The sequence below is a fragment of the Capricornis sumatraensis genome, chromosome 20, assembly GCF_032405125.1.
Source record: "Capricornis sumatraensis isolate serow.1 chromosome 20, serow.2, whole genome shotgun sequence".
In the NCBI taxonomy this organism is placed as follows: Eukaryota; Metazoa; Chordata; class Mammalia; order Artiodactyla; family Bovidae; genus Capricornis; species Capricornis sumatraensis.
In genome coordinates, this window is record NC_091088.1 from 46,137,501 (window position 1) to 46,150,140 (window position 12,640).

Below are 12,640 nucleotides of genomic sequence, written 5' to 3' on the forward strand. Positions count from 1 at the left end.
GAAATTGATATTGATAGGTACCTAATGACAAATTTCCTTACACACATTTCCTTATAAAATATGTGCCCCTTGAATAAAATACAGAAAAGCACATTATCCTAAAATATCAATAACCCTACCACTCTAAGGCAAATATTAATTCTCTAGAATATTTTCCTTTAGGTCAGTGTGTTCATGCACATGCCCCATACATGTGTGTGTAATAGAAATACTTAATATACCTGTTTCTTATTATAGGATTTCAGCCATATTTTGTATAGTTAATTAAGATATACCAGATATTTATAATTATGGATACTTTATATATTACATTTTAAATGAGTTATTTTTTTTTACTGTAGTCAAGATAATGTAGTATGTTTAAATGGCTTGTTAAAAAGAAAAATATGCATTCAGTTTAAGTTTGTGGCCATAACATGTTTATCCTTGCTTTCCTTTGCAAACTTTTTTGTTTATTGAGCAAGTAGTTTGTAATCTGGGCTTCCCTGGTGGCTAAGTGGTAAAGAATCTGCCTGCAAAGCAGATGAGGGTTTGATCCCTGAGTCAAGAAGATTCCCTGGAGAAGGAAGTGGCAACTTCACTCCAGTATTCTTAGTTGGAGAATCCCAGGGACAGAGGAACCTGGTGGGCTATGGTCCATGAAGTTGCAAAAGAGTCTGATATGACTTAGCAACTAAACAACAACAAAGTTTGTAATCTGGTCAAGTAGTTACAAGTATGGAAAACTCGACCCAATTGCCATTTGAAAATACACATTAGCACTCGCTCAGAATTGTCAGAGTGCTTAGTGAAAGGTGTTACTATAGAAGTTGCTATATTATTTTACTTAAATGATATGCAGAGTTAGTTACTGTGAAAAATAAGACACAGAATATTTTTTTCACTATTATTTCACCTGTACTTAGGTCTTTTTAATTAACTGATACTGTTTCATTTTTGTAAATCAGTTTTGAATCTTGTGATTTTCTTCATTGTGGTTCTTTTTCAACTTTTGCATGTTGTTGTTTCCTTTCTGTTGCATTTCTGCTTTTGTTATTTTTATAAGGTCCTCAAATTCTTTGTAGAATGAAGCATGCGAAATGTGTATATATGTGTATAAATCATGTACATATGTAGAAGTCTTATTTAAAAAATTTTAACAATACATGCTTATAAAATATTTTGTTATGAAAATAGAAAATTAGAATAGGTTACAGTTCTGTGGCTGTAATTTCTGGTCTTCAAATAGAGATAATGTTCTCTGAATTTTGTGCTAATTTATGATGATTGTACTGTTTTTATTGTATTTTATTTTATATGGCCAATATCTTTCTTGCAAAGATAAAAACATATTCTACTTATGTTTGAATAGCTACAGTATAGAATTAGCACAGAACCATTTTTTCATTCATTTAAAAACATTTTTATTAACCTAGAAATCTAGTTTAAAAATATTCTATGCAAAACCTTATTTTTTACCTATTGAAATTAAATGAAAAAAATTCTAATGTGTTTGTTTGACCTTATTTTCTTTTTCTTTACTATTAATAGTAAGCCTGATACTGTGATTGCAAATGGAGAAGATATGTCCTCTGAAGAGGAAAAGGAAGATCGGAACATAAATGTGAATATGATGCATCAAGTAACAGACTCTCTCACCCTCAGCAATTGTTATAACAGTCTTACAAATTCAGAACTCTTCAATGGTCAAGTGAATAGTCCATTGAACTATTCAGTGAATGGTTCAAATTCTTACCACAGTAATGAAGATGATGATGATAATAATGATGATGGTGGTGATAATGAAAATGATCACGATACCTTAGGGGTTGAAGATAATTCTATACCAACAATATATTTTTCTCACACTGTCGAACCTAAGAGGGTTTGTATACTTTTAACTTTACTAGTTTTTTCATATGATTTGAATATTAATGATCATCTACAATGCTCTTTGAAAGAACGGTATTAACAGGGATTAATATTGTTGATAGTGCCAAATAAGAAAATCATCTTTTGTCTCTTGTTATGACCAGTTTTATCTGAAAGAGAAAAAGAAAAAAGTTTAGATAGTTAGCTGGTATTGATTGGTATGTTGTTCTCTTGAAGCCACAATACAATTTGAAATTTGGTGGTCGGGAAGAAGATCAGATGAGTATTTGTGTATATTTATGATGAAAGTAACTGGCATTAGTTAAATTTTTAATTATATCAGGTTGTTTCTGTGTGAGCATATAATGAATAGGAGCATGACAAGCAAAACTGAAAAATTTATCAGGAAATAAAAATTAGTTCCATTTCTCACAAAGTAAATATAAGCATCTCTGGGTATTCAGGACTTTATAGAGTTTTGGTGTTTTAGAGCTGGGGTTATTAGAGCGAGAGCTTCTAATACAGCTTTTCTTAGTATCAAAAGACTTTTTGTTCCCTCTTTACTTATTGTAGAATCCCCAGTTTTTAAATCCCAGATCAAAGCAGGTTGGATCTCAGTAAAGGAAGGACCTTAAACTCATTCCCTTGCTCTCTTGGCCTCATAATACTGCTTTAAGGAGCCACCGGGAATTTCATCTTTCCAATTTGTCTTTCTCAAGGAAACTTAAGGCATAGAAGACCATAGAGTGAGTTAGTAATAAAACAGGGACTCTTTTGTCTTAATTTAGTGCTTTTCTTTTTTCTTTTTCTTTTTTTTAGCTATAAGGTACCCTTGTAGGAATTGCCTGTATCAAAGTTAACAGTCTGTGGTTATCAGTCTTAAGTGCCTGTGATTATTATTTAATGAAACATATTTAAAACATATTTACTATTTCTTAGGTCCTTTTAAGTGTTCGCTACTCTAATATGAAGTGAAATAATTAATATGGTTTTTTAAAATATATATTCTCATACTTCAGACTAAAAGAGCATCTTGTGAATTCTTTGGAAAAAATTGACCTATTACCAGAAAAAAATTGTTTTGTGATTTTCTTTTCAAGCTTTAAGTTGGTTTTCATTTAGATAAAGCAGGAAGAATAAATAATATTTGCAGGAATGTTGTGGGGAAGAACAGTCATTAATATGGAAAGATGGTATAAATGCCGTGTAGGGATAGAAGAATAATGTGTTAATCCTGAATAGCTTTGATTTTATTTTTTGATCCTTAAATTTTAAAAAATTAGAGGTATTTAAAAATTTTAAATAGTTAAGCATTATCTCATATTGTTTTTATGACTTAAATTTTATATTCTTACTGAATATTTATTTTGGTTAATTGTGCTCTTTGTTTTGAAATGCATAATTTAAGCCAAAAACTTATATGAAAGTAATGGGTGATGTGAAAGCTTGTAATAATCTAGCATTTAGTTTGTATGTATTTTGCTTTTTGTATAATAATAGTTGTTGATGACTAGAATTGGTCATTTAAAACTAGTCCCCAACCTTTTTTGGCACCAGGGACTGGTTTCATGGAAGACAGTTTTTCCATGGATGGGGCAGGATGGGAGGGAATGATTTTGGGATGATTTAAGTGCATTATGTTTATTATGCTGCTGCTGATATGACAGGAAGCCGAGCTTAGGAAGTAATGTGAGCAGTGGGGAGCAGCTATAAATACAGATGAAGCTTCGCTTGCTCGCCTGCTGCTTATCTCCTACTGTGCAGCCCAGTTCCTAGCAGGCCACAGACTGATACCAGTCCGTGGCCCAGGGGTTGGGGACCCCTGATTCAAGAAGTAATGCATAGAAGTATGATAAAGTAAGGTCTTAACTGATAATGCACATTATTTCAGTGTCAAAATACGTAAACTGCTGCCATTACTATTACTTCTTTAATTGTAGAGTTTATTGGTTTTAGTTTTGGCCTTAATTTCTCAAAATGATAGTGATTTTTTTGCTGTGAAATTTTTAGGTCCGTATAAATACTGGAAAAAATACCACCTTAAAATTCAGTGAAAAAAAAGAAGAAGCCAAGCGTAAGCGAAAGAACAGTGGTCATTCTGGCAGTGGTCATTCTCCCCAAGAACTGCCTATGATCAGAACTCCTGCTGACATTTACAGGTGAGTGGTATTCATAGACAGCAGAGAGGTCTGCTCTTCCTTCTCTCTTTTTGCAACTGAGTATTTACAGGAAAAGGTTGCTCGTAACACAGTAGTCTCTCACTGGAAAGTGAGGTATTTTGATAGAGTTAGCTTTGTGTTTCAGTGGCTGTCACAGGCGCTGCTGAGCCCCAACACAGCTTCCCAGTTCAAAGCAACTAGAACATTGCTCGGTTTTTTTGCATTTCCCCCTCTTCACTAGTGCTTTTATAACATTCCCAATCTGGTCAAACACTGTTGTGTGTTAACTTTAGAGATGGCAGTTTGTGTTTCTGGTGTGCTGGGCCAGCGCTGTGCCGCCACAGCTTGGGCAGCACTTAGTTAGCCATGTGGTTTACCTTTTCACGGAGTCGACGTACGCTCTTTCAATTTTTTTGTTGTAATGTTTGCTGAGAAAGCTGTCATTTGAAAATATCTACTATTTTCATGACCCTTATTTGTAAAATAGTGAAAATTGCTAAATGACTTCAAAAATATATGTACATTTTGGACAAAACAATCAAGCTGTTGTCACCCAGAACATGCTTATAAATAGACTGCTGTATTTTATTGGGTCAAGAAATTATACTTTTAAACATATTGATAATATAAAATGTCACTTGAGGCCACAAAATTATTGTGATGGTGAAAATTTTGGACATGTTTGAATAAAATATTTTAAATTAATTTCTAGAAAAGACTTTTTAAAAAATCATTATAAATTTATTCTGTTTTATGTTAACTAAAGAGTATATAATTTTTGTATTATAGGGTCTTTGTTGATATCGTGAATGGAGAATATGTCCCTCGTAAGTCAATCCTGAAGTCTCGAAGTAGAGAGAACAGTGTTTGCAGTGATACCAGTGAAAGCAGTGCTGCTGATTTTGATGATAGAAGGGGAGTTTTGAGAAGCATTAGCTGTGAAGAGGCCACTGGTAGTGATGCTAGTGAGAGCATTTTGGAAGAGGAACAAGAAAATCATCAAAAGAAACTTTTGCCTGTATCGGTAACACCTGAGGTTTGTGTATATCTTTAATACTTTATTTCATATAGTATCTTTGAGAATTAAAAAGGTAGTGGTAGCTCCATTTCAAAGGGATATGCAATTTCAAGTTTTCTCCATTTTACATAGTTATTTTGGGAGTTGAAAAGACTTAAAAAATTGTAGCTGCTGTATCTTCCAGGTATGGTCTATGAATCATTAATCTTATTGTCTTTAAATTGTTTTATTTTGAATAGTTATTTATTGACATTAATTGACAGGGTAATGGCATTGTTTATTTTGTAGCTTCTTTGGTTCATACATATATTTAGTCTCAGAAGTCATAGAGCCTAATTAATCATAGGCTTGTACTTTTTTTGGTAATTAATAATTTATAAAAGTCCTTAGTAGCTCCAGTGTTCTTGCCTGGAGAATCCCATGGGCAGAGGAGCGGGGTGGGCTATAGTCCATGGGGTCGCAAAGAGTTGGACATGACTGAAGCGACTTAGCACAGCACACAGTCCTTAGCAAAAACAATATAGGTATTCAAATAGTCTGAAATTTTTTGGTAACAAAGTATTACCACTCTTGAAGTTCTGTTTTTGTGAAATAGGAATTTTAATGTATCTTAATTAGGATAAGTATTTCATTTTTGGTTAGAAAATTGTTTGTTTTTGGCCACGCTGTGCGGCTTGTGGGCTCTTAGTTCTCCAACCAGGGATCCCACCCATGTCCCCTGCGTTGGAAACGTGGAGTCTTAACCACTGCACCACTAGAGAAGTCTCATGGCTAGAAAATAATTCAGCAGCTTTTTAAAAATAAATTCCACTAGACCAGACTTACAGCCAATGTTATAAAATTAAAATAGTTCAAGTAGCAGATTATGTGCATGGCTGTGTGCATACTCAGTCCCTCAGTGGTGTCTGACTCTTGCGACCCCATGGACTGTAGCCCGCCAGGCTCCTCTGTCCATGGGATTTTACTGGCAAGAAAACCGGAGTGCAGGTTGCCATTTCCTCCTCTAGCAGAGCTTCCCAACCCAGGGGCGAACCTGCGTCTCTTGTATGGCAGGCAGATTCTTTACCGCTGAGGCACTGGGGAGGCCCAACAGATAATACTTTCCTCTTTTAAATGCTTGGGTAGAGTTAAAGAGGAAATAAGTAACATATGACAGATAATTATCTATAGTTCTTCTATATTTTGGCTTGTGCCAGTGAAATTTTAACTCTTGGGAGTTATGGAACCATTTCACAGTCTCGTGAGAGCTGTAGACCCTCTCCTGAGAAAATGAGTGCACGCGTAACACTGTTACCCACCACGCTACACGCAGTTTTGTGTATGGGGAAAAGAGTGACACTGGGAGATACCAAAATAAGAATGGTACGGTTTCCATTATACCCACACTTGATATTTTTTATTCTTGTGTTTAGTGGGTATTTCAGATTTTAATTTAAAAAGTATTTGGGAAGACTAGGGAACTCAGGCCCTACCAAACTTATGTACCCATTTGAGTATATGTCAAATACATATTAAAATATTTATCTTTGTATATGAGTAAACATACATAAAACTTCTGTTGCTTGTGCTTAATGTCCCTAGGTGGTACTAGTTGTACTAAATAGTAATTAGCAATGGAGAGATCATTAGTATTTAGGTATGGTGTGTATGATTAGAATATTCTCCTTCCCTTCTCCCAAAATAATTATCTCATTTGACCTGGAGAGTATCTTATTTAATAGTCTTCCATACTGTTAGAAAAACAAGTGATAGACTTTTGCTGTTTTTAAGTATCTGAAAATTAGGTTTTAGTAAGGAGTTAATGTATCATGATATAGTTAGAACTCAAGTCTAGAGTTTATTGTCATTTCATCTTATTTAATAGCTTTGCATTTTGTATTGAACTGTTACAGTTAGCATCTAGTTGCTATACATTTTTTAACATCAAAATCAATAGTTCATGATTATGGCAGGTACTTTGAAAGATATTTTTCCTTATATTTAAATGTTAAAGTATTCTTTTTCAAGAGCATTTTTTGTATAATAAGAAGGCTCTGTCCTCATCTTAATAAAACAGAATTTTTAGAAAAGTAGACTCTGAATTCCCTTTAAAAAGCTGGACTCCACGCAGGGTCAGGGCATTCTTGGTTCTCCTTTGGTGGGGCAAGCTGGAGCAGATTGGCTTTTTAAACTACTCAAGTGATACATTGTCTTAACTGATTTGTTCACTTGGTAGACAAAGGAAAGTAAAATATACTTGACAGTTTGCATGTCAAATGAGTGTCAAATTTAAGTTTGTACATAATGAGTTTTTAGAAGATGAAAGTAAGGAGATTCCAAATACTAGAAATCTTTAAAAAAAAAATCATAACAACTTAATTTTGATGGATCTCTCCTTAAAAAGATATAGAAAAGACCTACTTTGGTTTTATTTCCATCATTTTGTACACAGTATATACATTTATACATACATTTTGTACACATTATATATACACTACAGTAGACAAAAAGAAAAAAAAGTCCAGCAAATAGGGGGTTGAAATTAAAGAATAATTTTTGTGGTGCCTTGATTTCTATTATTGAATTTATTGCATTAAAATTCGAGGTAGACAATTATTTCCACTAGCACCAGCACTTTTAATTTTGTTTCCGCTGACCTTAAATAAAATTGAGGCAAGATGCAATAAAATAATCAAATAATTGCATAAATGGACACCACCTAAGAGATGTCACTGCTACTGAAACTAGGCTGTAGGCTTGCAGGCAGCATGGCCACCATAGGATAGCTCATTAATCAGTTGATGTTTGACACTCTAATAGAATTTTTAATTTTAATACATTATTTTTCACAGCATGGTCTGGATGTAAATGGAATGAATGTATGAAAGTTGAGGACCTTTTATTTACCCATTTTTGAAAATCCCATATGCACATGTGTTTTACATTTTGTTTTCTTACATGTGTACTGTTAAACATCTACTTATATCGGTGGTGTAATTAAGATACTTTTTAATGGTACTTGATTTCTATGAGCAATTTGTATTTTGATGTTGTAGTTTTGTGTATCAGAAAACCTTATGAAAAGAAATGTCTGATTGGCAGTGCAATGCAGGATAAAGATTTTGTGGGCATCTTATTTGTGTTTTGTTATCATAATCTGATTTTTTTGGTCTTCTAGGCTTTTTCTGGAACTGTAATAGAAAAAGAGTTTTTGTCACCCTCCTTAACACCACACCCAGCCATGGCTCATCCTGTGCTACCCACCATTCCAGAACGAAAAGAAGTTCTGTCAGAAGTATCAGAAGGAACTACAAAGAGGGTTTCAAAGTTCAAAGCTGCCAGATTGCAGCAGAAAAACTAGGGCCTGCCTAGGAAATGGGAGTTTACATCGTAAAACCTAGTTTTGCAATTGTTTAGAAAATGTATAGCAAAATATGTTACATGTAATTTGAAATAAGGCATCCTGAGTAAATTTGGCAGCAAGTTCTCTTATCAGTGGTATTAAAAAAAATCAAAGTAAATATTTAAATACTTTAATATTCAGCTTGTTTTGTTAATTCTCTGAATACCGTCAGTAGTCATTGTTTAGGTTTGCCGTGTCATACGGTGGCAGCATTTTGAATTATTTTTCAAAGAATGCTGTTCATATGTGTTGTTTTTGTGTTTCAAACTAAATACTGGCAGTTTTGTTCCAGCTGTGATATTGTGCACACCATATGGACCATTTTAAAGAAACTTTTAAAATTTCAAATAGATTCAACGATTATATTACTTGCTTTACCTTTTTAAAGGCACTTTACAAAAAAAATCTACTCCTTGTAGGTTTTGCAGCTAGGTGGCTATTTAAAAAATCTGTCCCTGTTTGACTGACTGTTATTCTGTAATCTCTACGGTAGAAAGCTCCATGTACCCAACAGAAAGTTTCTTTGATTGGAAGAACGGTATTTTGTAAAAAAATTTTTTTTTTAAGTAAAAGTTTTATGAAACTTGGTCTCTAAAATGTTGTGAACTTTATGATTCAGAATTCAATATAGAAATGTCTTTCATATATATGCTACGTGCACCATACAGTGGATCCTTGAATTCTTACGATTCCTTAGGCAATTCTCCCCTAGTGTGGGCAGTTTTAAGTGGCATTTTATTTTGGGAGTGAAGGAAAGGTGGTCTAGATGATAGAAATACATAAGTAAATTTTCTTAAATAAGAAATTTTATGTTTTAATCTTCTGAACATTTTCATTCTTTAAGACTACTTTCATACTAGTAAATAATTGAATAACATATTTACTTTTGGCAGAACTCCTTAAAATAAAGAGAAATTTATTCTAACATTGAAAATTACACTTGCAAGTGTTAATCATTAGCTTGATGCATGCTAAAATGTAGCTTTTAAAAAGCATTCTGCATTAGTACTAAAATAGCCATCAATGCCAGTCCACCCTCTATTCATGGCTAAATATCTAAAGGTTATTTATAGCTTCTTTAATGAACTCTTGCTTAAACAAAGTGAAATTATGTCCTAGAAAAGTAGAAGCTATTTGTAACTAGAGCAGCACAACTATAAAAATTTTATGAATATGTATCTTAGTAATAAGGGGATGAGCCTGAATCCCCACAAGTTAATGGATAATTCAGAACAGAGGGCTGATTTTAAAAGATTGCCTAAAAATGTAGATTTTTTTCTTTAGTAAATTTTGATCAACTATATATTTTTAGTTGAAAACTTTTTCTCTCAGCCCATCCCCCACAAAAAAGAAAATAACCAAAAGTATAATCCCATGCACACAAAAGAGCCCACAGTTCCAACTGCTTGTCAGGTGAGCCTTTCTCTGATTTTCCCCCCAAAACAGACTTCATTATGGGATTACTGTGGTGTTCTTTACAGACATGTAATTTCAAGAGTACTGTCATTAAATAATTTTTCATGTTCTTCAACTTCATCTTGAGCCTGTTGTTGTTTATGTAGTTTATATTTCTTCTTGCAAGTAGCTGTTTTCTATCATGGAACAAAATGGTAGCAGAAACAAAGAAGTGTTAGATTTTCTGCTAAAGACCGAATGGAGTAGTGTTGCCCCATTTCATAGCTTCAGGCTTAAAACAGAGTTTCAAATTGTAACTTAACCATATACCTTTATTTTTTATGTTAAATTTAGTATTTAATATGATGAAATTGGTCTTAAGTGTGCTCTTTTAAATCATTGTAGAATAGACTGAATTTTTTTTTAACTTTTAATTTTGAACTAATTTTAGATCTACAGAAAAATTGGCAAAAAATAGTAGATTTCCCATATACCCCCTCATCTAGCTTCTCCTAAAGTCATTTCATCTTGCATGGCCAAAATACAATTATTAAAACCAAGAAATTCACTTTCATACAATACTATTAACTAATCTGCAGATCTTACTTGAATTTCACCAACTTTGCATTCAGCGTTATTACTGTGATATTTGCCTAATGGTGGTTTTCTGTTTTGCCCTTTCTTTCAACATTTATTTCTTGGAATTCTTTTGTGATGAAAATCTGTCATTCACCTCTCTGACCCCTGTTCCATTTATTAATTCATTTCTTTATATCAGTATGGACTTGGATATTCTGTTCTATGAGTCAAAATCCAATTATCATTATTTTGTTTGCTCAAATTTTCTACCTTTGATGTTTAGGAACTCCTTTGAGTTGGCTCCTGAATTCTTTCAGCAAGTCTCCATCTCTTTCTGAACACTCTTTCTGACATCACAAAATGTTATAGGCATGTCTTATATTTTTCCTGCCCCAATCTTGGAACAGTAAGCACTCCTCCAAAGAGCCCTTGATCCTTCTGTTGGTCGATGGTGTTTAAAAACCAACGTCTTCTCATGTAGGTGTGTACATTACCATTTTGATATTGTTGTTTCTAGGCTCTTTTAGCGGGTGTAGGAAGTTTTGTTACTAACTAATGTACATATCTATATGTTTGTTTGCTTATGTACATTAAAAAATGTAAGTTTATACAGATACTTCCTGTTTTTAATATAAGACCACATGGTTCATTTAGTTTTTTTTTTTATGACTTCTTTCTTCAGTAGTGAGAAATCTAGCTTTTATTATATATAATGTGTTTACTTATTTTTAAAATATCTAATACAGTTGACCCTTGAACAACTCTGAGGTTGGAGCACTGACTCTCCCCACAGTCAAAAATCGGCATATAACTATATAGCTGTCTGTAGTCCTGTGGTACATATCTCCTGAAGAGAGAGAAAAAAAAAAATAACCCCAGCGTGTAAATGAACAGGCACAGTTCACACCCATGTTGTTCAAAGGTCAACTGTTGACACACACAAGTAGTTTCAGACTGTTAACCCTAATCCCCAGGAGAAAAAGATTTATTAAGTATATTTCATTATTTATGTTCGGTTCTTTTTAAGTATCAGTCAAGAAACTTTTCTGAGGTTCTTTTTCTTTCCCATTCCCTTTATTGTGATCTTTCATATATAATGGAGTTAGGTTCATTTGTTAGTGTTTGTGTTCCAGTTTGGAGTCTCCTCATATTGTGGTTGAGTTTAATGGTTTATTGGGGTGTGTATGAAGGGTATACGAAACATTAATGTGGTTCTAAGAGTCTCAGCTATATAAAAAGATGAACACAGAGAAGATAAACATTCCACTCTTTCTGCCCCATTCTTTTTTTTTAATTGATAACAGGTGTAACACTTTTTTTTGTATAGATATAACAGTTTATTCAGCCACTTTGCTGTCTATAGGCATTTAGATTTCTGATATTTTGCAATTGCAAATGATGCAATGAGTAACTTTGTTGTATATATATATTTTTGTATCATTGGAAGTAGTTTCCGGGTAGATTTCTAGAAGTAGGATTAATGGTCTGTCTTTACAGTATGATTTCTTTTAAACATGATTAAAAGTATGTACAGCAAAGTATTTGTTGTTCTCTTATCAAGGACCTGGTTTTAACAAATTTGCTTGCATATCTACATTTTATTGGTGATTCTTTAATATTAACTTTGGGACGCTCTGATGTCCTAAAGGGACTTTAAGGGTTTATAGTGATTATGCTCATTTTGCTACATTTTTATTTTGGGGTGGGAAGGGAATTGGTCATGCAAATGATTTATAAGACCTTTCTATAATTTGGAATATTCCCAATTTTACAAAATACAGACACCTCATTATATTTATTTTTCTCCTTCATAAGAAACAGCTAATCAGGGATGCTAGTTTCTGTATCCTTTCCGTGCGTGGTATATAGGCTTTCAGTTAAATGCCTGTTAAATGAATTCCTCAACTACAATAAATATTTATGGTTTTATGTTTTATCCATTGGTCAGTATTGTCAAGGTTTTACATTTTACAATGCCTTATCAGTTATTTACATTTCATTTTAAAGGAACATTGTTTAGGATATGAGGAAGTTTTTGCAGTTCCCTTAAATAACCAATGAATTGTGAAGAATGAAGTAATTTTGATCATTTACCTTGTCAAGCATTTTCTGTGTACTTTATGTGAATTATTTTATTTAAAACTCACAGCAACCGGGTGAGGTAGGTACTATTTTTCAGTCCTTTTCCTCCCACTCCCCTCCCCCATTTTAGAGATGAGGAAACTAACTCAGAGAGATTGAACAACATTTTTAAGC

General features: G+C 33.3%; 1 protein-coding gene across 1 annotated transcript in view; it reads left to right on the forward strand.

The window, feature by feature from the left end:
• The window catches only part of URI1 (URI1 prefoldin like chaperone), a 61,227-nt gene extending 51,396 nt beyond the window's left edge, over positions 1–9,831 (forward strand). Inside the window, exons 7-11 of the mRNA XM_068992433.1 lie at positions 1–17; positions 1,531–1,864; positions 3,862–4,010; positions 4,800–5,046; positions 8,186–9,831. The exon at positions 1–17 is cut by the window's left edge and continues 158 nt beyond it. Of these exons, the coding sequence (XP_068848534.1) occupies positions 1–17; positions 1,531–1,864; positions 3,862–4,010; positions 4,800–5,046; positions 8,186–8,368 (930 nt within the window). The 3' untranslated portion in view covers positions 8,369–9,831. The remainder of the gene's footprint in view (positions 18–1,530; positions 1,865–3,861; positions 4,011–4,799; positions 5,047–8,185) is intronic.
• The last annotated feature ends 2,809 nt before the right edge of the window (positions 9,832–12,640 follow it).